This window comes from Monodon monoceros, unplaced genomic scaffold (genome assembly GCF_005190385.1).
Source record: "Monodon monoceros isolate NGI ecotype Baffin Bay Population unplaced genomic scaffold, NGI_Narwhal_1 Super_Scaffold_17, whole genome shotgun sequence".
NCBI classification, from domain to species: domain Eukaryota; kingdom Metazoa; phylum Chordata; class Mammalia; order Artiodactyla; family Monodontidae; genus Monodon; species Monodon monoceros.
In genome coordinates this window covers 25,378,909-25,406,229 of record NW_021703773.1, presented here as the reverse complement: position 1 = coordinate 25,406,229, position 27,321 = coordinate 25,378,909, and the positions used below count along the sequence as shown (strand labels likewise).

The following is a 27,321-nucleotide window of genomic DNA, read 5'->3' as shown; positions in this document are numbered from 1 at the left end:
GGCCTATTGTGTCTATGTTATAAATTTAGAGAATATTTAAACAATACAATGTGTCCCCAAATTATAATGTAAGTCAAACTTTAAAAAAAAGTTTAACAGAAACAGAAAACATTTATAAATATATAAGGTCCCTTTTCTGGTGTTTTCCTTACTCAGGTTTTCGCACTTGTTTCTCAGACATAAAGCTCCGTTCCAGGATCAAAGGTGGAAAGAGTATGTGGAATGCTGTAGTTAAGTCACAGTGCTGGGTTTTGCATTTAATTCTTAGATGAGGCAAAAAGTTCCAGCATAGTTAAAGGAATCCATCCAATGTACACCGTGAAGTATAAAATCTACCTTAAAAAAAGCTTCTGGAGTATTCTATGTAAATGTTATTTATACATATCAAATACAGAAATCAATGCTCTATAGAGGCAACATTTTCTTCAATAAAACGACACAGTCGGTGGTGGTGGTGCTGGTGGTGCTGGTGGTGCTGGTGCTGGTGGTGTGTTTGTCCTGTTCTGTTTGCTGCGGTGGTCGTGAAAAGTCTGCAGGCTCTTTCTGAAGCTGCAGACACCCCGTCAGCGTGCCTTACCCTCTCTGAAGGGAAGTACTGATTCAACAGGGGTCTTTGTTTAGGAGGCACAATCTAGCACCTCCTCTGTCGGTGGTTACAGCACACTGCAAACCACCAGCAACAGGTCAGAGGACAGAGACCCGAAAAGATCATCTTCCACGTCCCCGATGGTCACAGCGGGACACAGACCAGCCACTGGGCAGACCAGCCAGGCCGACCCACTCGGATCCACCAACGAGAGGGACCTAAGTGCGAGGCCCAAACAGGTGCATTCACAGCTCCAGTTGAGTGTATGCGTTCTGATCAGGGAAAACAATCTTGACGTTGTTTTGAAGGCTGTTTTAGAAAAGGCTGACAAGGCATTTTGGGCTTTGCTGACTAAGAGTGTGGCTCAGTGACGCTGCTGACGAAGGGCGTTCAGTGTCACTGATCAGTCAGCAACTCTGTCAGATGCCTGTGTCATAGCTCCGCTTCAAACTTACTCAATTTTTAAAATTATTATTATTAGGAAGTTGGGTCCATCAAAGCCATAGGAGGTGATGACATCTGTTCTCCGACTCTTCTGTCACTAGGTGACGTCTTACAGGGTCAGCCTGTCTGGGGAGACGGGCAATGGCCAATGGGACTGGAAAGAAAAGGGACACTCTGCTTTGTCCTCCTCACGTGTTGCCATAAGTGCTTAGGGAGACACAAATATGTTTAGGGAGACACAAATCTTTCCTTCTACCTAGGAAGCCCAACAGTATGTTCTGACCACTTCCACTCATGGTGGATCTTGTCCAGTTAAACAGTTTACACACATCATGAGACAAAAAGCAAACAGAAATTTAGTGGCATCATTGATGTAGATTTATCTCAATTACCCCGTAAAATTTTATATCAATATTGTAAAAGTATCAGGATTTTATGCATATTTATTAGCAGAAATGTGAAAAATAATTTTTTTCTAACCAGTGAAAAGAGAGAATAGCTCAATAATCTTTGCAAGAATTCCTGTCCCAGATGACTTGTAATGTTTTAAGAAGACTTTTTGCCTTTTGTTTCTGAACTTAAAAGATGCCATCTGACATCATTTAATCTAGCTTTCTTACCAACACTGGACTATTTTTTATAAGGAGATTAAAGAGTAGAAGAGAGAGATGAGAGATTGGCTCTACTTACAAAATAAAGACCTCAAGAAATAAAACATCTTTGTCTTCATACGCTGGGTCTGTGCAGTCATGGTGGTGCTTTGAAATGCAGGCTTTTTGAGGGCAGGAGGCTCCTGACAGATGCTGTCACTTCTTCTGAGCCTCCTAAGTCTTTCCAAAGTAAGTAGACTTAGATACTAAATGAAGTATCAGTAGTGATTTTCCAGGTCAGTTTAATGTATTTATTAAGCCTGATACAATCTAACCTAATACCGGGAGTCCCAATTCACCCTGCACTCTGGCCTTGCCAGACCTGGTAAAATAGGTGTGCGCTGGCATCTACAAGGTTTTTCCGACCAGGTGACAGATGTGTATTTGCATCTCACAGTACTGTCCCTGCTCCCTGCTCGGGTCATGTGATTTTCACCCCTGCTGTGCAGGGACACGCAGATAGACCATCTTTGTCTCCATCACTGTCACTGCTGTGCTGTCTTAATGAACGTTATACCTTCTGTGTATTAGGATATCCAAGTGGAATTTTTCTGTGGGTGCTAACAGTCACCTTTTCTCCCCCACAGTTCCTTCAGACGTATTTTTCATCCATTCAGTGTGGAAGGGATATTACGAATATTTAGGGAAAAGACAGCCTGCAACCCTAACTGTTGACTGGTTCAACGCAACAAGCAGCAAGGTGAACGCAACCTTCGTTGAAGCCGCCCAGGGGGAGCTGAAGTTGGCAGGTAGGTGCCGAGGGGTTTCACTAGCCCGGATGTGAGCACGGGTAGACCCTTCTGCTTCTCGCAGAGAGGGCGCCAACGTGCGTTAAGTGCTGGTTAACGTTACCTTGGCTTTGCATCTGCTGCATCTCACTGGATCATCTCAGTAACCATGACAGGGTGGTACTATTGTCTCATTTTAAAGATTACAAAACCAGTACAGAAAAGTGAATTAATGAGCTCAAGGTGACACACAGATCGTCTTAAGTCAAAGATGTAAGATTTATGTCCAGATATTCATGTCTCCAGAATTCATTCTTTTGCTATTCTCTTTCTCTCTCTCTTTTAACTCATTTGCTCCTGGTGAGTTTTTATTGATGTATCTCAGTCAATAGAGCAATAGCTCTGATTTATATGCCAGACACTATTTTAAGTGCTTTATATACATACTGTCCTTTTCGTTCTTACATCCGTCTTGTGGTGTATTCTTTTTTTTTTTTTTTAAGGGTGAGAGTTGTACAAGGGAAAGGAGTCTTTAATTAATTAATTTATTTATGGCTGTGTTGGGTCTCCATTTCTGTGCGAGGGCTTTCTCTAGTTGTGGCAAGTGGGGGCCACTCTTCATCGCGGTACGCGGGCCTCTCACTATCGCGGGCTCTCTTGTTGCGGAGCACAGGCTCCAGACGCGCAGGCTCAGCAGTTGTGGCCCACGGGCCTAGTTGTTCCGCGGCATGTGGGATCTTCCCAGACCAGGGCTCGAACCCGTGTCCCCTGCATTGGCAAGCAGATTCTGAACCACTGCGCCACCAGGGAAGCCCTTGTGGTGTATTCTTATTAAACACTTTTTTTTTTTTTGCTGATTAAAAAAGAGAGACACTTAGGGAAATTCAGTGGCCTTGCTAAGTGGATATGACAGAAGTAGGATTTGAGCTCTGCCATCAGAATCTCAGCAGTTAGAATCTCGAGCCCAGGCTCTCAACCAATGAGACACAGAATTACCTTCATGACTGAATCTAGTGCGTTTTGTTTTTTCAGTTATCTCACTTCTGACAACCATGTGTCTTCTTCTATAGACTGACTCCTGAAGGGATCAGACTCTGAGTTGTCCACAAGCCCCAGCACTGGTTCTGAACCCCAAGGGGCCCCTGATGGCACCCGCACACTCACTGGTTACTAGACAGACATGGATTCATCTCTAGGAAGTGTGAGGGCAGGTCAGGACTTCTCCCCGGCCCTCACGCCTCACTTTCCTGCTTCCTTGGATGGGAAAACATCTAAAAATGGTACACATACTCTGGATTTAGGAAAAGAAAAATAATTCACACTCAGAGATTTTTAAACAGGTACATATTTATGAATTCGTGGTCCGGGGGCCCCAAAATTGCTTTGCGTCTTGACCCTGTGAATGTATAAATGATTTAGACCAGGTGCTCAAGTCTAGTTCTGTGTCAGAACAAACCGAGACTTTGTAAAACATTCAGATTTCTTAGGCTCACCCATCTCCTTTAGATATTATTTCTCTTCGTGGAGTTTGGATTTTTTTTTTTCCCCCAAAGAAAAGGCTCTAGTGTGGTTTTGATGCAACTGATGTCCGTGGATAAGTGTTGGGAAATCTCTGGTTTGGATTTGGGAAAGCGGGTGGATCAAGGGTTGTTCTGGCTGAGTCCCAAGTGGACATAAGTCTACCTGCCACGTGCATTCTCATGAGGAGGGGTTGTGGAGGAAGGAGGGAAACTAACGTCCACGGAGGGCCAGCTGGGGCCCTGGTGGTCTGCTGAGTGCTCTCATTTCATCACCGTAAAAGTTGCCTAATTCATGGTTTATTTCTGCTGATAGTATATAGAAGTGGGGTTCAGAGTTTTAGAGGTTAAACTGGATGCCAGAAACACAGAGCTGCTGATGGTGGACATGATGGAGCCCAAAGTCAAGTCCTTAGGTGGTCCTTCTTGTCCGTGGGTCCCCTTCCATCCTGTGTGATGGGCCAGTGGAGACTCTTCCTGTCGAGTTTCACTTACCTAATGGGAGTTGCTGGGAATGAACTGCTGGAGTCCCTGAAGCGAACACCATGATTTTTCCCTTGAACCTGCCTCTCTACACAGAAGACATTTGGGTTCATTATTATTATTATTTAATATCTGTTTGTTTCTTTGTTTCTTTACTTATTTAGTTCCTCCTCTGAGTAGGGAACTAGCCGTAGCTGCAAACACATTCTCCCCCTTGCCACACCGTGACACCCCTGGGCAATACCACTCAGCAGTCATTCCGAGGAGCTCATGAGTAGCTAAGAGGTGTGACTGTCAATCACTTCACGCCCAAGGTCTCACGGGCTCCACAAGTATGTCCATCACACTTTGGCCACCCTGCTGCTCATTTCATTTCAGTAAGTGCAATTCATCTGTATAAGTAGGGGTTATTGTTTTGGTCCCTCTTTTTATATTGATTTAGAAATATTTATTTTTTTCCCCATGTTGAAATTTTATGATAATTTTGTACTAACTCCCCGTGTGTCTTTTCAACATAGTTGTCTTTATCACAATTGTCATTTTTTAGTGATTCAATTTTTTTTTAATAAATTTTAATAAATTTATTTATTTATTTTTGGCTGCATTGGGTCTTTGTAGCTGCGCGTGGGCTTTCTCTAGTTGCGGCGAGTGGGGGCTACTCTTCCTTGTGGTGCACGGGCTTCTCATTGCGGTGGCTTCTCTTGTTGCGGAGCACGGGCTCTAGGCGCGCGGGCTTCAGTAGTAGTGGCACACGGGCTCAGTAGTTGTGGCTCGCAGGCTCTAGAGCACAGACTCAGTAGTTGTGGTGCATGGGCTTAGTTGCTCTGCGGCATGTGGGATCTTCCCGGACCAGGGCTCGAAACCATGTCCCCTGCATTGGCAGGCAGATTCTTAACCACTGTGCCACCGTGAAGCCCATGATTCAAGATTTTTATAGATGAATTTCCATTTAAAGTTATTATAAAATATTGGCTATATTTCCTGTGCTGTGCAATATATTCTTGTAGCTTGTTTAGTTCATACACAGTAGTTTAATCTCCTAGGTTATGGTCTCTTTTTTTTCGACATACTCCTGTCCTCAGAAGTGAGTAAAATGGGAATAAAATGCTGGATTTAGGGCTTCCCTGGTGGCGCAGTGGTTGAGAGTCCGCCTGCCGATGCAGGGCACACAGGTTCATGCCCCGGTCCGGGAAGATCCCACATGCCGCGGAGTGGCTAGGCCTGTGAGCCATGGCCGCTGAGCCTGCGCGTCCGGAGCCTGTGCTCCGCAACGGGAGAGGCCACAACAGTGAGAAGCCCGCGTACCGCAAAAAAAAAGAAAAATACTGGATTTAAAAAATTAATTAACTGAATGCATATTACTTTTGTTCTTTCTGTGGGGTAAAGATGTTGAATTGAGTGAAATAGATAATACTTAAAGATAAGACAAGGACTTTCATAAGAAGTGATTTTTAGGAAAAAAGTACTGAAGCTAAAATTTAAAAATAAAAATATTAATCTCTGTGATTTAAAACGTTATCATCTCTGTACCATATTCCATATCAAATGGATCGAATGCCTGCATTACTGACTCATAAGCATCCCCATGTTGTAAGAATAACCCCCTGATCCTTTCCTAGGCGTTTACAAGAAGGAAGAGGCCCACTTACTTCTGAAAGCTTTTCAAATTAAAGGCCCAGTGGATATTTTTGTCAGCAACTTTGAAAACGACAACTGGGGACTGGATGGTTACGTGAGTACTTCCTAGGAGGGTTTTCTAATCACTGCGCCTGCGCAGAGCTGGGGGCGCCAAGGGGGATTCCTTTCCAAGAGGACCTGGTCAGGTCCTGTCTGCCTAGAGAAAACTCAGCCGGCCCTCATCCCAACTGCGGGGCCACTTCACCTCTTCATTGTATGATGGAAGAAACCTGTCTCTGAAATGAGAAACAAACTGGCCAGGAGCAAATGGGCTGTTCCTGCCAGAGAGCTTAGATCCAGGCCGCATCCCACCATAAGGGTGGGGACCAAACTCTTTCCAAGGCCACTGGTAACCACCCCGAAAGTTCTGAAAGGTAGCATCCCCAGATAAACAGAGATTTAAGACGCCCCCTTCACTTTCTTCCTTGCAAGTTAACCCTTTGCTTCTGCTTTAATTCATCATCTAACTAGAGGGTAAACGGCCTCACATGAGGTACACGAGACAGTAGTTGTGACACAGCAAGTTTTACATAATGTAGCTTCTGACATAATTCATATGTGTGTCCCCGTTTACCAAGGGTACTTAACCTATATATATGTTGTAAAAAAACTACTGTTTTTGAGATCAAAACGAGAGAATTTATTTGTTAGTTGAAGTTCATGTCTGTATTTTTCAATTTCTAACTATAAGTGGGTACCTTGAAGGAATGACAAATGTTTTTAAATAGTTAACCTTTACTTTCTAAATAGAAATAATATTTATATTATGATAAAAGAAGAGATTACCATTAATCCTTGTTATGCATTGTTTTTCCTTTTCATGCGTTATCAGGTATCATCCGGACTTGAAAGAGGAGGATTTACTTTCCAAGGTGACATACATGGAAAAGATTTTGGGAAGTTCAAGCTGGAAAGGCAAGGTACACTCTGCACTTACGTTGTTTTTCAAAGCATAAATCAGGTTGGCCTTCAGGTGATTAAGCTGAGTGTGACGGAAAGGTCATGACTCTGAAAGAAACAGAAACAAAAATGATGGGAGAGACTCACATATTTTACAGCTGGATGAAGAAACCCTTGTTTTGAATAGCAATATCAGCTGCAATAAACATGCCAGACATGGAATTAATACAAAGAGACATTTTGAAATAAGGGAAAAAAGCAAAGGTGAAACACAATTGAAGAATAAACTACATGACCTTAAGAAAATTATAAGACGAACTAAAATGTCCAACAAATATGAAGAGATCTTTAACTTCAAAGATATGTATTATGACAACAAAGATCATTTTTAGCTATGAGAATGTCAGAGTTTCTTAAAAATGGTTTGGGGTGGACAGTAGAAACAGGCACCTGGGTGTTCATTTTCTGGTGGGTGTATGAGTAGATGTGTGCAATTTGACGGTATTCTTTCATCGACAGTTCTATCCCTAAAATTTTTAATCAGACAAGAGTGACCATTATTTTTTGCATATTCAGGTATGTCTACAGCAGGACTACTTTAAGTAGTTGAAATTAGAAATAATCTGTGTATCTCACACATCTATCATAAATAAATTGCTTACATCAATAATTTTATACAATGTGTTACATTAAAGAGAAAACAATTTAATTCAGTATATTTCATTAAAGAAACAAAGATAACATATTGATGTGGAAAGGTGTTCCCGACTTAGTTATGAGAAAAAAGTTTGCTCTAGACAGACAGACGGGGCAAATATGCCTGTCTTCCTTCTTTATCTCTTTCTCAAATACTTGATTACGTCTCAGTAATCCGACAAGAAAAATGTATGAAAAACAATCGCTAGATGTGAAGCTTACCTCATCTACGTGCTAGTTTTGTAATCTAGGATGAATTATAATATTCTTGAGCCTGTTTCTTCACCTGAAATCTCAGTAGAGAAGTCAGTTCCTGGTTGCTGTGAAGATTAAGAGTCAATATGAGGGTTTGCTTTGTGCTAAAGCTCTTTTCACACATGTCTTTACTTGTGTTGCTATTAACACAGATGAGAAGATTCTTTTTTTTTGTAATGAGATGAGCACCGCATTTCTCCTGAATAGTTATCAACTACTTTATACTTTACTTACGGAATTCTACTAACATTAATTTTACAGAGAGGAATATTGCTATGTAGGATTTGATGCCAGAGCAACCTGTCAGAGGAACACGAGTGTAATATTTGGTGATGATTGTCACTGATGAATTCATTTCATAAAACTTTTATCGGGGACTTCCCTGGTGGCACAGTGGATAAGACTCCACGCTTCCAGTGCAGGGGGCCTGGGTTCGATCCCTGGTCAGGGAACTAGATCCCACATGCATGCTGCAAGTAAGAGTTCGCATGCCACAACTAAGGAGACCTGGAGCTGCAACTAAGGAGCCTGACTGCCACAACTAAGGCCTGGTGCAACCAAGTAAATAAATAAATACATAAATATTAAAAAAAAACTTTTATCAATATACCAGGGGATTCCAAAGGAAATATATGCCAACCTGTATAATATCATGCTTAAAAAACTTGACCAAAAGGGACATTTAATCATAAAATACTCTAAATCCACCTTTCCAAGCTAACTAAGAACTTTTAAATAGAAGAGCTTTAACTTACAATGTCTGAGATGGCTGAGATGATTTTTTAAATGGGGTTATATTATTTTGAGATAATGAAATAGACCAACACTAATGATGGGTAAAGTTTTCTTTTGCTCTGAGCCAAACCCTGTATTTGCCCTCCTTTCTCCCCGATGCACACGCTCTAGTAATTTTGTCTAAAGGCACCCCAGCAAGCTGTGCACGATACTCTGTGGATGTCTGCATTTACTCATCCAATGAGCCTGACCCAAACCGTCACTTTGCTATTGCAAATTTTCTTTGCATTGCCCCATTTCTTTTTAATCTAACAAAATAACAGCTTGCTTTAACAAGTAATCTTTCTTCTCATGTGATGATGAGCTTATTGTCAGGAAAAACAATTTGCCTCACAAAATAATTTGAATCACAAGCGAGTCTCCCATTCAACTAATTAGAAACGTCTATGTTTAAGTAATACTTCAACAACAACCATTCATTTAAGAATTACAGCTACACTCTATTTTTTTTTTTAAACATCTTTATTGGGGTATAATTGCTTTACAATGGTGTGTTAGTTTCTGCTTTATAACAAAGTGAATCAGTTATACATATACATATGTTCCCATATGTCTTCCCTATTGCGTCTCCCTCCCTCCCACTCTCCCTATCCCACCCCTCCAGGCTGTCACAAAGCACCGAGCTAATATCCCTGTGCCTTGCGGCTGCTTCTCCCTAGCTATCTACCTTACTACGTTTGTTAGTGTGTATATGTCCATGACTCTCTCGCGCCCTGTCAAAGCTCACTCTTCCCCCTCCCCATATCCTCAAGTCCGTTCTCCTGTAGGTCTGCGTCTTTATTCCTGTCTTACCCCTACACTCTATTTTTATGGTTAAAAATAAACAACCTCTTAATTGTCTCCAGTCAGTAGATAAACTGGAAAAAAATGTGATTATCATTAAACGGACACTAAACCAAGTTAGTTTGAAAGACAACTAACTCTGATGCAAAAACTTGTGTAAGAAACTGAAAAATAAATTGGTTTTCCCATTAAAATTGAATCCCCTCCCCGAAATATACAAAATCAGGAGGGGAGAAGGTGCAAGCCATGTATCTAACAAGGAACTTGTGTCCAGAATGTATAAACCCTTACGGCTAAACAGTACATAGGCAAATAACCTAACTAAAACATTGGCAACGAATTTAAATAGGCATTTCAACAAAGACATAAAAATGACCAATAAGCAAATGAAAAGATCCTGAACATCATTAATCATTAGGGAGACACAAATCAAAACCACTTCACACCCACCAGGATGGCTCGGATCATGAAGACAAGAAACCAGTGGAGGCAAAGCTGTGCAGAAACTGGAGCGCTCGTACTTTGCTGATGGGAAAGTACTGATAAAAATGGTTCAGCTGCTGTGGAAAACAGCCTGGTAGTTCAAGTAGGTAAAACATGGCGTAACCGCAAGATTCAGCAGTTCCACTCCAACATGTATAGGCAACAGAACTAAAAACACGCTCACACACAAATTAGTACACGAATATTTATACCAGCGTTTTTCCTAATTGTCCAAATGTAGAAACAACCCAAATGTCCATCAACTAATGAATGGAGCAACAAAATGTGGTGCATCCACCCAATGGAATATTATCTTGAAAACATTACGCTAAGTAAGAGAAGCCATTCACCAGAAAACACCTATTGTATGATTGCATTTATATGCTGTATCCAGAACAGGTGAATGTATATAGACAGAGAGTGGGTGAGTGGTTGCCTAAAGCTGAGGCTGGGGTACGGAGGGTGAGGGATGACTGTAAGGGTACCACTTTCTTTTAGGGGAGGCAGCAGTGTTCTCACGTGGATTGTGGTGATCCTTGCAGCACCAAAACCCCCAAGTTTTAATAGTAAAAGACCCCTTGCATTGTATGTATGCATGAAAAGGGTGAATTCTGCAGTATGTGAATTTCTTTCAATAATGCTCTTTAAAAAAACTGAATGGCCCAGCCTATAATGTGAAAAGATGCTCACCTGCATTCTTAAGAAACGGAACTGAGAAAATAACTACACGCTGTGTTTGGTTTATTAGCGAGTAGTGATAATAATAGGGAAGGAGGGGGCAATGGAAGGAAAGGAGGGAGGTGGAGAGGGAAGGGGAAGGAGGGTGGCAGGTAGATGGGGTACAGCCATCCAGGTGCCTCCTAAGACAGGGGTTGGAGTGAAACTGGGACCCCACTTTGGAGAGCAAGTAGGGAAGACTTAGCAACACTACAAGTTACACATTCTGCTAGGCAGTGATTCTACTGCTTAGAATTTATCCTGTATATTCAGACCCCTGCTGACGTATTGCTGTAGAAAAAGAATTTCATGGCGGCGTCACAGAAAAAGACCTAGAAATGGCCTAAACGTTCTTCAACAGTAGACTGGCTAAATAAATTCTGGCATAGCCAATTAATAGAATGCTGCACACGTGAAAACAATTAAATTCATATGCACAAATGGAAGAAACTCACGAATATATGGTTAAGTTCAAAAAGCCAAATACAAAAAATGTAAATAGTATCGTCATATTTTAGGAAAGTAAGAAAAGAGAAACAATCATATATATTAACAGTACATTGTGAAAAGGACACTAAAACAAAAACAAAAGCAAAAACAAAAACCTCGTCAATCATAAAGAGGAAAACTAGTGTAAAAGGGCAAGGAGTGACCCTTTATTTCCATCGTCTTTATAGTATTTGTTTCGATATCCGCTTATGCCATTTTAATTAATATCATGTGCATGTATTACCCTTTAAATTATTAAAACACAGGTAAATAATTGAAATTAACTAGGAGCTCCAGACAGCATAATAATATCAGAGTAGAGTCAGGAGTTTAATTCACAAAGACCTTTTATGTTGCCCTGTGTTATGATGTGAGGTCTCCTGTGGCAGGTCCATTATCCAGGATTTTATTAACTGGAAGTCTGATATCTATTATGGCCAAAAATGTATAGTCTTATTTGCAGATAACAGAAAATAGCCTTGGTTAATTTAAGCAGGCTACAAATTTATTAGAATGAGGCAAAGAGATGCACAGAATTATAAACACTTGGAGAATGAGCCATGGTAATTTATGGAAACCATCGGATGTTGAACTACTCCAAAGACAGTACCATTTTTTCATACCTCAAATATATATTGAGCAACAGTTGTGTTCTAGGTTCTACTGTAGGCACCGGGCACTCAAGAGGAAAGCTGGCCAAAAAACTGCCCTGGCGTAGTGCAACTTACATTCTAGTAAATGTGGGTCCTGGGAAACTTTTGCTACGTGCCACGCATTGTTCTAAGTAGTGGAGATCTGACGTTTAACTCTCACGACAAAACCATGGAGTTGGAGCCCTTTGAGCAGCACCGCGTTTCTCCCTGCTGGACAGCGCCACCCCTGGTGGCTGTGTGTTTCTGCTGCGCGCTGCCCCAGGACTGGCCGGTGGTGGCTGGAAGCACCACCAGGGAGCACTTGATGGGGTCCCCAGGGCTCTAGCCCCACCCCACCCCAGCCTCACCACAGCCTCAGGACCCAATTCTAAACTGTCTTAGGAGCCTCTGCATCACTCGTGCCAAACTCGATGCCTGGGGGCGGCGGGGAGCTTCCCATTGGCTTAACGCTGCTCACATGCCCATCACCTGGATGCTGAGATTTAGGAGAACAAGTATGTGGCGTTTTCCCCTTGCATGGCAGCTGGTGAATGCATCTGGAAATGAAAAATTAAATCTGATTCATATGTGCCGATACAGAAGGATCGCCAAAAGATATGGTTAATTTACAAAGTGCCAACATCCAGGATAAAATACATTTATATTAGACCTGAAGGTGGCAGGGAGTAGCATAATCCTGCACCTGTTGAAGGAGATGACAAATATATTATTTTTAGGTTTTTATTTGAAAATTCAAGACTGTTTTCTTTAAAAGGCTGTTTAATTATTTTAAAGATTTGTTTCTTTGTATCTGTGGTTTGTAAAAAAAAAAAAAGAAACAAGAAACATCCCATAAGTTCTGGAAATATACTTCTAAAACAAGGTCAGCTTCTTTCTAACAATTCTGCTGTATTCAGATGACCCCAATCATAACTGATCACAAGCGTGCATTGAGTGGTTCCATGCAAGTAAGCCAAATACATTTCAAATTGCAGTTTATAAGTAAATTCTTCAAGAATCAACTGCATTATTTGGCAATAATGCTTTCTGATTAGAATTTTTAATGTTTGCATCTTTCTCAATGCCGTGCATGTATCTGCCATGGCACAGATACGGAGCGTTAATGATTATATCACCTTCGTGATGTTTGGGATGTTTACACCTGCCTTCCCTTCTAACTGACAGAAATCATATTTTTGTGTCCTCATAGAAGCCTGCTTCATAACACCGAGTTGCATTCTTTGTTCATTTCTAAACTCTGTAGTGAATTTTGGAATCTACCCAAATAAAGGGAGATGGCACCTTGATGCTCACCTATGATGAGTGTGACACCCTCTTTATAGAGACCTGGGCTCTTTATGTAACTTCAGTGGCACATCTTGCTGAGGCTGTGTCTTAGAGCAGGAGGCAACAGCAGGCACTGCCCATCCCGTAGAGAGACACGGCCGCACGCACGCGGTGTCCGCAGCCCCGGGGGAGGTCGGGCGACGGCGCCTTTGCCCCGCGCAGTGCGGACGCGAGCCTCTCCCGGCGTCGCTGCGCGTCAGCGAGCGGGAAGCGGGCTTCGCGTCCTCGCCATCGGGAAGGTGGGCTTCCGGAAGGGAGCCCCGGCGGGTCCCCCGCACCCCCTCGCCGTGTGCACGCGCTCCCACGCCCGCCGCAGAGCGCCCCGGGCAGGCTCGGGGCCCAACTGCAGGGTAAAAGCTGCTCTCTCTTCCAGGCGCCCGAAGCTCGGCTCCAGACCCCGCGCGCCCCCAGCGCGGCGCCAGCAGCGGCTCCGTCGCGGCCGCCATCCTGGCCCCGCTCTCCGCGCTCGTTCTCTCCGGGCTCGCGTTTCACCTCCACAAGCACAGGTAACGTGGCGACACCCCGCTCGCGGGCGTCGCGTCTCCTTCTGAGGCCCTGCGGCCCTGACAGCTCGTCCCCCCCTTGCCTCTCGCCCGCAGAGCGAGGCCGAAGGTCCAGTACAACGGCTACGCCGGCCACGAGAGCAGCAACGGGCAGGCCTCCTTCGAGAACCCCATGTACGACACGAACTTGAAGCCCACCGAGGCCAAGGCCGTGCGCTTCGACACGACCCTGAACACGGTGTGCACCGTGGTGTAGCGCTCGGGCCGGCCGCCCATAGCCACTCCTCCGACGCGGACGGCAGGGACCACAGGGGCCACAGGGCCTCCCTCACCCCGCTCCCCCGCCGCCGCCGGACCCCGTCCAGGGAGCGGTCCCCGGCCTCCCCTCCCCGGCGGCCTCCGGGCGCGGTGACAGACGGTAGCACCGCGGTATGGGTTTGGTTTGTTTTTCTCAATCCCCATGAATACGAATATTCTGGAGGAAAAAAAAAAAGCCCTCTTGAAGAAGACCCCTTTCTGGTAGCCGCACACACCTGCAGACGCTTCACGCCGTCCCTGCGGAGACCGGACGAGCTTCGAGGGACCCGCAGCTCACCTCGGGGTCCATCCCCAGGGCCATCTGCAAATTTCCCACTCAGCTGTTCTCTTGCAGAAGTTTTGATGCACAATTTTTTGCACTAGTGTGTTCTGAATGACTAAGATTCTGATAAATAAACTATTCACACGGGGTTTCCACACACTCTCCATTGTATATAAGCTGTCAAGCTAAGCATTCCACCCGCAGGGTTTAGTTGGCGCGTTAGAAAAAGAAAACACAGCCCCAGATGCGGCACAGGTTTTAAAAGGAAAAAGAGTATTGAAGAGATTTATTTTATTATTGCTTTCTTTTAGCTTCATAGATGTGCTGAATCCACTGAAAATGTCCGATGAGGAAAAAAAGAGGCCTTTTTATTTCCCACGTGTTTTCTTTAGTCCTGTCACCTCCCGTGATCGTCGCTCTCACGCTACTTCCGAGCAGGTTTGCAGCATGTTCTATTTGCCGTGTACAGATGTGAATAGTAATTTATTTTAGTCGCTCACACTCAGAACCTGTGGGTTTTGGCTCACAGCACGGTCTTCCCTTGCGCATTGTGATTTTTTCCTTTCGCTGCCATCACTGTCTGTTATCGCGTTGAAGGATAGTGAACCACAGTAGCCCCGGAATATAGTGGAAAAGGTTCAGGATCAAAATATCAAGCGTTCCTTTAGAGGCAAGGAAAAGTCACACCCACTCTTCTTTCCTGATGACATAATTTATGTATTACTTAGTCTTTTGTTTCATGCTTTATAATTCCAGATGGAAAGAAAATTTCAGTGACTTCAAGTTTAAAATTCATCATAGGTAAATTATGAATTGCAGTATAAATAAAATAGGTGTGATTCCCCCCACGTGGATAAAATCCAGACACGAAGTAGAAGATGCGACAATGAGAATTCAAAAGTGAAAAACAAAACAAAAAAGTCAATAGCTCATTCCTTCAGAAGTTTCGATCTGAACATTTTAGTCGCTCTCACCCACTGGGCGCTCACTGTTGCCTGTTTGAAGGGGCACAGCCGTCAGGAGGCACGGTCAACCTCCTCTGGTTCCCCCGGCCTTTCACACCCCACAGCGTTGAACTCCAGGGTATTATGCTGAGTTCTCTGCTCCTTTCCCTCCGGCCAGCCTGGCCACAGGACCGAGATCTGTCTTGCAGCCTGGAGTCCTTATGGCTGTTTCTCCTTAGACCAGATGAGGCCAGCCAGAGCCAGGCTCCTAGCACACCCAGGGAGCCGAAAGAAAGAGGAAACGGGAGGAGGTTTGCGCCTCTTTGTGTGCAGGGGAGAACAGGGTTACCGTACATACGAGGTGTATATATATACATACATATAAATATAATATCGTGTACATATGCGGTTTGACTCATTCAAACTAGGTGCAAAATGCTGACTTCAGAGTCTGAATTAATGTCTCTCCACATCCCCGACCTGCTTGCTGGTCAACGACGTTACGAAACCCTGAAACAACAGGACATACATACATACCAGAAACCACAGATCAGATTAAACATGATTCTCCTTTGTGTGCAAAGTCAGAGTGTCCTCAGTTGCCAGTTGGGAGCATGTTATTTAAAAAAAAGAATACTCCATGAAATTTCCTTGCGAGAATTCTGCCTAGTTTCTTCCCAGGGTGTGTGCAGTGTTAATCAGATTCCTGCGAGGTGTTGGAGGGTCCTGTTCAAGCCGTCGGCAAGTGCGCTCTCTGGGTTCGGGCTGGAAGATTCTTTCCAGAAGCAGCCGGAGTGCGTGGAGCGCAGGAGCCCCTCTGACAGGTTCTGTGGCTTCAGAGCTGTTCAAACTGCTGCTTGTCCCACACATCTTGCCTTTCTTCAGGCTAGCTGCAATAATTTTTTTCTCCTGTAAAATATTTTGTAAACAACCACAAAAAAAGCTACTATAAAAAAGGGGAAAGAACGCTGGCATTATGATCAGGAAAACCATCGTCATCCCCCCATCCATCCGTGTCGCCACCCCGCCACATGCTGCTGACATGAAGTAGGTGCAAACGACCTTTTTGTACAGAGATATATTTTTTATGAAGAATTTGTAAAATTATTAAATATGCTGTAATTTTTTGATTAATGTAGGTAACTTGTTAAAAAATAAATGTTTTTACAATACAAAACTGTAATTTTCCCAATAATGTACAATGTACCATCTCTAGCTGACGTTCAGTTCTGATCCTATTACACATGTATTAATATTAAAGTGACCTGTTAAAATGAACAGTATCCTTTTTGTCAAAAAAAAATTATACAGAGAGTGTAATATAGCCTGTGCAATGCCACCTATCTTTAAAGCAAATCAGAGTTCTAATTAAATATTTAATTTTAGATTTCTATTTTTCAGTGTGAATTTATTTTATCTTTAATAGGTGCATGCGAGTCTCTGGAAGGGAAGGAACAGAATGAACATGTCATTGATGGGCTTTCACTTTATTTAGAACGAGGGCCGATGTTTTCCCAAGACACAGCGTCACCGTCATGGTTAATAAATAGCACATTTACGAAAAGCCGTGATACAGAGAACAGCAACGTGAAAGCTGTCAGAATTCTTGACAGTTTTTGCCTTAAAAGTCAATGAGAGCTTTTAGTTCCCTCCAACCCAAAATCAAGCCTAAATTTTTATGATAAAAAAAAATTGGGGGCTTCCATGGTGGCACAGCGGTTAAGAATCCGCCTGCCAATGCAGGGGACATGGGTTAGAGCCCTGGTCCGGGAAGATCCTACATGCCGCGGAGCAACTAAGCCCGTGCGCCACAACTACTGAGCCTGTGCTCTAGAGCCCATGAGCCACAACTACTGAAGCCTGTGCTCTAGGGCCCATGAACCATACCTACTGAGCCTGTGCTCTAGAGCCCATGAGCCACAACTACTGAAGCCCACGCTTTAGGGCCCGTGAGCCACAACTACTGAGCCTGTGCTCTAGAGCCCACGAGCCACAACTTCTGAAGCCCACGCACCTAGAGCCTGTACTCCGCAACAAGAGAAGCCACTGCAATGAGAAGCCCGCGCACAGCAATGAAGAGTAGCCCCTGCTCGCTGCAACTAGAGAAAGCCTATGTGCAGCAACGAAGACCGAATGCAGCCAAAAATAAATTTAAACAAAAAAATTGGGAGTTCTTTCTGTAAGCCTTCACCACACTGAAAATGCCATGTAAGAAAATTATAGACAGATTTTACGGAACACTTCAAGGGTCACGAGTGAAGAAGGCTCAGAGCATCACCTGTAATAGCACCTTTAGAGGTCAGAGCCAGCTCCCCACTCACTTCTGGGCTGAGAGAAAAAGTGCTTTCCGAGTCAGTGGCCCGTCAGGCGGGACGTCTTGCAGTTAAGCAGAATGATATACTAATTTTCCTGAGAATCAAATTATTACAAAGTAAAAAACAACCAATAAACAAACAAAAAAAATAGCCCCAGCGTGGTATCCAAGTAACAGTTTTGACATCCAACCTAAGGTCTGGGTCTCGGTGGACCAGCGGATGCCTTTAAATGCCAAGGATTAGGACCTACTACGCAGCAGACACAGCTCCAGACGCCCGACATACATTCAACATAATCTAGCAAAGTAGGTTTTACGACCTTGATTTTATAGATGACGAAGCAGAAATGCAGAGACATTAGTGACGTTACCCAAGTACGCACAGCTCGGCAACGCTGCTATTAGAGGGCAGTTTTCCCTTGCTTTAACATTCTTTTTCACCAAAAAATCGTGATTAAATTCATCAGTGTTCCCTTTTTCTGCAATTAAAAATGTTGTCACTCTAACTGTAAATATATTTTTTGTTGCATCTGGTAAACAATGACCACAAGTTAAGAAATTCAGGAGAAATAAATACTGCGTATGATCAGCTGTAATATCCCCCAGCACTGCTCCTATGTGATACATTTGGGAGCCCTACAATTAGCCTGTGTGTTAGCCTAACACACTGACAGCACATGAGAGTTTACTCCTCACTGACCCCTGCCTCGGGGCGCCTCTTGAAGACTGACCGGGAATTAATGAGTTGCCCGTGTCTGGAGGGTTTGGGATGTGGCCGCCCGTTCAGCACCGAGGAGGTCCTCCCACAGCCGCTGAATCTGAGCCAGCTGTGGGGCTCGCACACTCGTTCTGGCGCCCACCACCTAGTGCTGCGGCCCTTTGGCCCCAGCCGTGGCTCCTGGCAGCACTGGATAAAACCTGACTTGCTCCTTGTCTGGGCTGGACAGCTTTCACTGGACGACAGTGGGTCTCACTGAGGCAAAGGAGCCCAGAACAGCAGCGCCCGCCTCTCCGGACAGTCACCGTTTGTGGAACCCGGCCCGGGGCCCTTTTCGCCTGAGAGCAGAGCCCAGCGACCCCCGGGAACGCCCTCCCATGACCGTCATTTTGTGGGGTGTCAGCGCAGTTCCCCCGCCTCCCTGAGCCAGGACCCCCCTCGCGGGCTGGAGCCTTAAGGGGCGTGAGGCAAGCCCGGGACACGTGTGCCCGCTCTGCCGGGTCCCCCAGCATCCCCCCAGCATCCATCCTCCCAGGAGCCCAGCCGTCACTCCTCTCCGCCGCTTCCTCCCCAGGGCCAGGCGCTGGGCCGTTTTCTTGATCCTGGGCCCACCCCACACCTTTCTGAAATTCCTTTTCTATTTTCTTCACGTCAGTCACGCTCGGTGCTTCCACCGCTGCGCAGGAAGGCGGCGGACGTAACTACAGTGGAACAGATTGAGAAGGCGCCTCCCGCTGACCCACCCTCGGGGCTCAGCCCCCGGCTGCCGTGGACGCCTCCGGGCTCCAGGTCTCGGGATGGACACAGCTTCCAGGGAGGCCGGGCGGGTGTTGCTAAGCGCAGCGCCTCTCGCCGAATGGAATCAACCCCCTGCAGCTGCGTCCCGGCCTTTGCGCGCAGGTGGCAACCAGAGGGACGGTGGCCTGTAGCTTCGTCGAGTGCAGGCTCCACCAAGGGTCACAAGGCAGCCACTGGGAGGCTCTTCATTACGGAGGCACTGGGGTCGAAAGGGCAGCGCGCGGTCTGCAGCACTGCGCGGGAGGCCTGGCTGAGTTTGTGCACAGCGTCGCACAGGGTCCCTACCTACCGGCCACGGGGTCCAGGACTCCGGGGCTTATTCATCCCGCGAGACGAAGACCTCGCGCACTTGACCCCGGCTCGCCGTCTCCCCCGCGCCCGCACCCACGGTCCTCCCGGCCGGAGCGAAGGAGGTTTGCCCGCGGGGGTCAGAGGAGGGGGGCCCCGGGCGCGCAGTCGGGTCCCGGGTGCCCGCTCCCTGCTGGCACCCAAGCCCAGCAACTCTGATCGGACGCGGCCGTGGCTTCCCCTCTTCCGTCTCAGAGAAATGGTGTCTGCAGCCCAATGTTTCCATCAGCAACACAGAGCTAGGTGACTTGATCGGAGTTTCGTCGATTTAGCCACAGTGGCTAGTTTTGTTTGTTTTGGTTTGGTTTTCTGGGGAGAGGGGGGCAGATGGATCTGGAGCCCGTGGGCTTTGTGGGGCGGGCAGAGCGTTTTGCCCCGCGAGGTCCTGCTGGCCTCCGGCCACCTGACCGTCCTCCCTCGGCCTTCGCGGCTCTGAGACCCCAGGGCCGGTCTGTCTTCCGTCTCCTCATCGCCCGCCCGGGACGGCGGAGCCCAGGGCGGGGCCCTCACCTGCTGCGGGAGCGCAGCCGACCTCAGGCCTCAGGCAGAGGCAAGGCGGCTCCAGCGGAGCTGGGCCGAGGCGCGCTGCCGAGGCGCGCGCCGGGGTCCCTGGAGCATCAATGCATGCTGCTTCTCTCAGGCGCAAAGAGGAATGGGTTTCCAGAGCATGCTCAACAAATGAATAATTAAAATATCAATTTTATCCGACTTTTTACTTGCTTGGTAAAAGTAAAAAGAGTTTGGAAATACAATGTATTGGGGAAGGTGGATGTAGTAACTAGATCTTCTTACACTTTATTGGTAGGAATTTAAATTAAGACCTTACAGGATCAATTGGGGAACTAGTCGGTCCTAAATATTCTCACCCCAGAAAAGAAATGGTAATTATGTGACATGACACTTGGCACGGTGGTCATCATTTTGCAATAATTTATCAAATCAACAGGTCCTACGGCTTAAATTTACACAATGTTTACGTCAATTGTATCTCAATAAAGCTTAAAAAATTCTCTTCGGGGAACAATTCTACTCTAAGTAACATATCATGATACAATATGCTCTGAGGATGAGGGGCATGTGCATGCTCCAGCCCTGTTCCTGAGAGTGAAATACTGGCAATAAGGTAAAAAAGCCATTGGTAGAGGAGAGATTAAATACGGCACAACTCTATGATGGAATACAATGCAATTAGATAAAGAAGAAGGCAGTTTAAGGTGTATTGATATCTAAGGATGTACAAGATTCATTTAAAGTGAAAAAGTATCACGCAGAGCTGGGTTTATGATACACTTGGATGTGTGCCTGCAGATGCTCTGAAGAGTTTAAGAAACGGCAGCAGTGGATTTCTCTGCTAGGGAATCTGAGGGAACGAGGGGGAGGCAAGGAAGAGGTACATCTCACTCCCTGCAGCTTTCTAACCTTCGAACGTGTATGTGCTGCCTACTCAAACAATTGAATACATTTTCCTCAATTAAATAAAAATAAATGCATAAGCTGTTGCTAGACTCCTGTTCCTGCCTCCCATGATTTGATCGCCAATACAGGAAGAGCGATAATCCTGATCTTAAACCTGGAACCTCCTGTCTTTGCTCAGGAACAGTAACAGCAGGAGTAAAGCGTTCATCACGGGGACTCACTCACCACAGAGGAGCGAGAGCCTGGGTCCAGCAATGTTCCCCAGATGGTCAGCCTTTCTCCTCCAGTGTTGCTGGAAGTTCACGGTCATTAAAAAGTCCAGCTTAACTGTTATTTTCTCTCCATGACATGGTGTATACTGGAATATTCAAGACAGTACTAGAAAGAAAATTTAAAACAAAAAAAGATTGTCAACAACAGCTACTAGAAGCCAAAGTTGGGCCAGTTAAAAATGTGAAGAAATACTCCATATTCAAAGTTTGTTCTCCATGGGATATGAATGCATCTTATCCCAGATAACTGTCCTGGCTAGACACGACTCACTCAGAGCAGCTCTTTAGAGCAGATAACTTCAGTATCTGTGAAGTTTATAAAATCCACTCATTTGACAAGTTTTTATGGAGGATTTACTAAATATTGAAACTTAGGTTTGGATAGCTCAACATAAAACAAGCAGAGGCCAGGCTCCTTAGAAAATTACAGTCCAAGCAGAGGCAGTTACATAAACAAATAGTTACAGTAAAGTGCGGTCCATGCATTTTTCTGTACTTGCACAGAGTAATGCATTAGAGGACCAATGGGAAGGGATGCCTAAATATCTCTGGAGGCAGAACAGGGGGCAGATTATTAAGGAAAACTTCCCCAGGAGCTGTGCCTATTAATGGAGCCCTTCTGTTAGAATCCTAGTGTCCCTGTGCCTCCTTAGTAGATGAATGATACTAGTGTCCCATTAGCATCAATATTCCACCTCTATTGGCTCAGTGGCTCCCCCTGCAACTTTTCAGTTTGTTAGTCCTAAAAAAATACAGCCCCTATCTATTTTGGGCCTCCCTAGAGCTTGCCTTACACGTGTTTCCAAGGTCTTCCATTTCACGTGTTCTGTGATGTTTCTTTACTCCTGCTGTTCGTCAGTGATTCATCTAAGGAAAGGGAGCTTCTCTCAACATGCTTGCCCTTGACCTCCTGGCTGCAGACTGGCTGCCATTGCTCCAGTCATTACAGCCATGTTAGGCAGGGAGTTCAAATGTGTGAGGTAAAGAAAAGCTGACACCAGCCCTCTTTTGTATCAAGAAAGGCAACAATTTCACAAAGCACCCCATCTCCCCCACCACCTCCAACAAACTTCCATTTCCGTCTCATGACCTAGAATCTGGCCACAAGCCACCCACAGATGCAAAGGAAGCTGGAAAAATAGACCACAGGAACTTCCAGTAACATTAAGACTCATCACCTGGGGATCGGTCAGCAAGTCCCCAATGACAATGTGTGTTTTGATGGTAACAAAAATAAGGAAGATAAATTGCTTTAAGACATTTTTTTTCCCCTTTGATAATAAATAAAGGATCCCACAAGTTTACCCCTCTAAATAGAAATCAGACTCTAAGACTTAGTCGTGGGGATCAAGTCTCACTCACTTAGCGATTTTGCATCATTGTAGGATCTCATGATGCATTTTACTTCTCTCTAGCCCACCTTCCCCCACATTTTTTGATAATTCGAGGCTTTAAAACAAAACGACACAGACAAAAATAAGCTTATGAATACATGCACTAATTTAGAGAAATTTCTTTATGGGTAGTGTAGCAGTAGTTCAGTAGTTCCCACCACTAGACAGAATGTACATAAATAAGATTTTAGTGGGAAAATGATTTACACTGAAGTTACCTTTTCTTATTGTTCTGGGGAAATGTGTGTGTGTGTGTGTGTGTGTTTAAAAGACTTAAGCAGATGTTTTCAAAAAGAAGAGTGGCAGCATTATAATAGTGCAAGCCTCTGTGAACATGTAAATGTGTTGGCACACGGCTTTTATTACTCAGAGAGAAATTTAACAGCTTATGGAAAAATCAAATATACGTTGTTCTAGCTGTCAAATCAACTTCAGAAGTAGTCACATAGCTTCCTACGTATTTGTTTTGAGTTACAGGTAGAAAAACGAATTCTCTTTCTATTACTGTGTTTGAGTCATAGATTCTAGTGGCAAATCTGAAATAAAAAGTAGACCTGAGCTTTAGAGCTTTGTATCCATTTTATTCAAATGCCTGTTGAAATTTTTCAGAAACAATAGTCGAATATATATTTATGCTTTAAGGCATTATTCACACCCAAGCAATATTTAGCTGGTGATGTCTGTAAAATTAAACTCATTATGTAAGAAAGGCATAGACTATTTATGAAATGCATTTGCATTAACTACTAACCACGGAAGGGAAGAAAAGTTTATCGTTTTAAACAGAATGTGACAGAAACAGTGTGGCAGTAATATAACTGCAAGTTATACACTGAAGTGCTATTGTAAAGCAGGTCAATAAGAAAAGACAATCAGCCTGTTTCCCAAAGCTGGTGAGGCTACAGTAAAACTGACATGTCTCCATATGTATGTAATTTGGAATATAGTTTGGTGATGTGGATCAGTACTCTTTATGGTGTTGATATAATTTGACCTGTTGACATTATGGATGAAACCAAATCCTGAAAAATAAATCTGAAAGAAAACAAAACACAAGCCTATACACTAGATAGGTAGGTATCAATATAATAGATGGATACACGTGTATATTTGTAAATGGCTAAATGGCAAAGATAAATGAAATAAATATTTGAGAGCAGAAAAATGTCACATTACTTAAAGTGAAATTTGAGAAATACTACACAGCCATTAAAAACATTAAATAAAGACCCCATAGCATCATAATGTGGTTAAGAGGCACTGTGAAATTTAGAACGGATTTATGCAATAATTGTAACTGGAAAGGCATCGCATGACATAAGTATAGACCAGAAAAAGCAGGAACTAGAGGCTTGCTTGTCTTATTTGAGGGAAGCAGATTATGGATGTTTTTATTTCCTTCTTAAATATTTCACTGGGTTTTCTGTAATGTTGTGTGGGTGAATGTTTATTTTTTTAATTAACTTTTTTTTTAGCAGTCATGTTGCTTTATCTTTTTTTCTTTTATTTTTTTTTTATACAGCAGGTTCTCATTAGTCATCAATCTCATACACATCAGTGTATACAAGTCAATCCCAATCGCCCAATTCATCACACCATCACCCCACCCCCATGCCGCTTTCCCCCCTTGGTGTCCATACGTTTGTTCTCCACACCTGTGTCTCAATTTCTGCCCTGCAAACCGGTTCATCTGTACCATTTTTCTAGGTTCCACATATATGCGTTAATACACGATATTTGTTTTTCTCTTTCTGACTTACTTCACTCTGTATGACAGTCTCTAGATCCATCCACGTCTCAACAAATGACCCAATTTCATTCCTTTTTATGGCTGCGTAATATTCCATTGTACATACATACCATATCTTCTTTATCCATTCGTCTGTCGATGGGCATTTTGGTTGCTTCCATGACGTGGCTATTGTAAATAGTGCTGCAATGAACATTGGGGTGCATATGTCTTTTTGAATTATGGTTTTCTCAGGGTATATGCCCAGGAGTGGGATTGCTGGGTCATATCGTAGTTCTATTTTTAGTTCTTTAAGGAACCTCCATACTGTTCTCCATAGTGGCTGTATCCATTTACATTCCCACCAACAGTGCAAGAGGGTTCCTTCTCCACACCCTCTCCAGCATTTGTTGTTTGTAGATTTTCTGATGATGCCCATTCTAACTGGTGTGAGGTGATACCTCATTGTAGTTTTGATTTGCATTCCTCTAATAATTAGTGATGTTGAGCAGCTTTTCATGTGCTTCTTGGCCGTCTGTATGTCTTCTTTGGAGAAATGTCTATTTAGGTCTTCTGCCCATTTTTGGATTGGGTTGTTTGTTTTTTTAATATTGAGCTGCATGAGCTGTTTATATATTTTGGAGATTAATCCTTTGTCTGCTGATTCGCTTACAAATATTTTCTCCCATTCTGAGGGCTGTCTTTTCATCTTGTTTATGGTTTCCTTTGCTGTGCAAAAGCTTTGAAGTTTCATTAGGTCCCCTTTGTTTATTTTTGTTTTTATTTCCATTACTCTAGGAGGTGGATCAAAAAAGATCTTGCTGTGATTTATGTCACGGAGTGTTCGTCCTATGTTTTACTCTAAGAGTTTTATAGTGTCCGGTCTTACATTTAGGTCTCTAATCCATTTTGAGTTTACTTTTGTGTATGGTATTAGGGAGTGTTCTAATTTTATTCTTTTACATGTAGCTGTCCAGTTTTCCCAGCACCACTTATTGAAGAGCCTGTCTTTTCTCCAATGTATATCCTTGCCTCCTTTGTCATAGACTAGTTGACCATAGGTGTGTGGGTTTATCTCTGGGCTTTCTATCTTGTTCCATTGATCTATATTTCTGTTTTTGTGCCAGTACCATATTGTCTTGGTTACTGTAGCTTTGTAGTATAGTCTGAAGTCAGGGAGTCTGATTCCTCCAGCTCCGTTTTTTTTCCCTCAAGACTGCTTTGGCTATTCGGGGTCTTTTGTGTCTCCATACAAATTTTATGATTTTTTGTTTTAGTTCTGTAAAAACTGCCATTGGTGATTTGATAGGGATTGCATTGAATCTGTAGATCGCTTTGGGTAGTACAGTCATTTTCACAATATTGATTCTTTCAATCCAAGAACATGGTATATCTCTCCATCTGTTGGTATCATCTTTAATTTCTTTCATCAGTGTTTTATAGTTTTCTGCATACAGGTGTTTTGTCTCCCTAGTTAGGTTTACTCCTAGTATTTTATTCTTTTTGTTGCAATGGTAAATGGGAGTGTTTCCTTAATTTCTCTTCCAGATTTCTCATCATTAGTGTATAGGAATGCAAGAGATTTCTGTGCATTAATTTTGTATCCTGCAACTTTACCAAATTCATTGATTAGCTCTAGTAGCTTTCTGGTGGCATTTTTAGGATTCTCTATGTATAGTATCATGTCATCTGCAAACAGTGACAGTTTTACTTCTTCTTTTCCAATTTGTATTCCTTTTATTTCTTTTTCTTCTTGATTGCCGTGGCTAGGACTTCCAAAACTATGTTGAATAATAGTGGCGAGAGTGGACATGCTTGTCTTGTTCCTGATCTTAGAGGAAATGCTTTCAGTTTTTCACCGTTGAGAATGGTGGTTGCTGTGGGTTTGTCATATATGGCCTTTATTATGTTGAGGTAGTTTCCCTCTATGCCCACTTTCTGGAGCGTTTTTATCATAAATGGGTGTTGAATTTTGTCAAAAGCTTTCTCTGCATCTATTGAGATGATCATACGGTTTTTATTCTTCAATTTTTTAATATGGTGTATCACATTGATTGATTTGCATATATTGAAGAATCCTTGCATCCCTGGAATAAATCCCACTTGATCATGGTGTATGATCCTTTTAATATGCTGTTGGATTCTGTTTGCTAGTATTTTGTTGAGGATTTTTGCATCTATATTCATCAGTGATATTGGTCTGTAATTTTCTTTTTTTGTAGTACCTTTGTCTGGTTTTGGTATCAGGGTGATGGTGGCCTCATAGAATGAGTTTGGGAGTGTTCCTTACTCTGCAGTTTTTTGGAAGAGTTTGAGAAGGATGGGTGTTAGCTCTTCTCTAAATGTTTGAGAGAATTCACCTGTGAAGCCATCTGTTCCTAGACTTCTGTTTGTTGGAAGATTTTTAATCACAGTTTCAATTTCATTACTTGTGATTGGTCTGTTCATATTTTCTACTTCTTCCTGGTTCAGTCTTGGAAGGTTATACCTCTCTAAGAATTTGTCCATTTCTTCCAGGTTGTCCATTTTAGTGGCATAGAGTTGCTTGTAGTAGTCTCTTAGGATGCTTTGTATTTCTGTGGTGTCTGTTGTAACTTCTCCTTTTTCATTTCTAATTTTATTGATTTGAGTCCTCTCCCTCTTTTTCTGGATGAGTCTGGCTAATGGTTTATCAATTTTGTTTATCTTCTCAAAGAACCAGCTTTTAGTTTTATTGATCTTTGCTACTGTTTTCTTTGTTTCTATTTATTTCTGCTCTGATCTTTATGATTTCTTTCCTTCTGCTAACTTTGGGTTTTGTTTGTTCTTCTTTCTCTAGTTCCTTTAGGTGTAAAGTTAGATTGTTTTTTTGAGATTTTTCTTGTTTCTTAAGGTAGGCTTGTACTGCTATAAACTTCCCTCTTAGAACTGTTTTTGCTGCATCACATAGGTTTTGGATCGTTGTGTTTTCATTGTCATTTGTCTCTAGGTATTTTTTGATTTCTTCAGTGATCTCTTGGTTATTTAGTAACGTATTGCTTAGCCTCCATGTGTTTGTGTTTTTTACGTTTTTTTCCTGTAATTGATTTCTAATCTCATAGCGTTTTGGTCAGAAAAGATGCTTGATATGATTTCAATTTTCTT

The 27,321-nt window shown here is 43.4% G+C and overlaps 1 protein-coding gene across 1 annotated transcript in view; it reads left to right on the top strand.

Annotated features, from left to right (window-relative positions):
* CSMD1 (CUB and Sushi multiple domains 1) overlaps positions 1-13,941 on the top strand; it is a 1,429,265-nt gene extending 1,415,324 nt beyond the window's left edge. The window contains exons 66-70 of the mRNA XM_029226263.1: positions 2,268-2,429; positions 6,028-6,140; positions 6,918-7,005; positions 13,556-13,688; positions 13,782-13,941. Of these exons, the coding sequence (XP_029082096.1) occupies positions 2,268-2,429; positions 6,028-6,140; positions 6,918-7,005; positions 13,556-13,688; positions 13,782-13,941 (656 nt within the window). The remainder of the gene's footprint in view (positions 1-2,267; positions 2,430-6,027; positions 6,141-6,917; positions 7,006-13,555; positions 13,689-13,781) is intronic.
* The last annotated feature ends 13,380 nt before the right edge of the window (positions 13,942-27,321 follow it).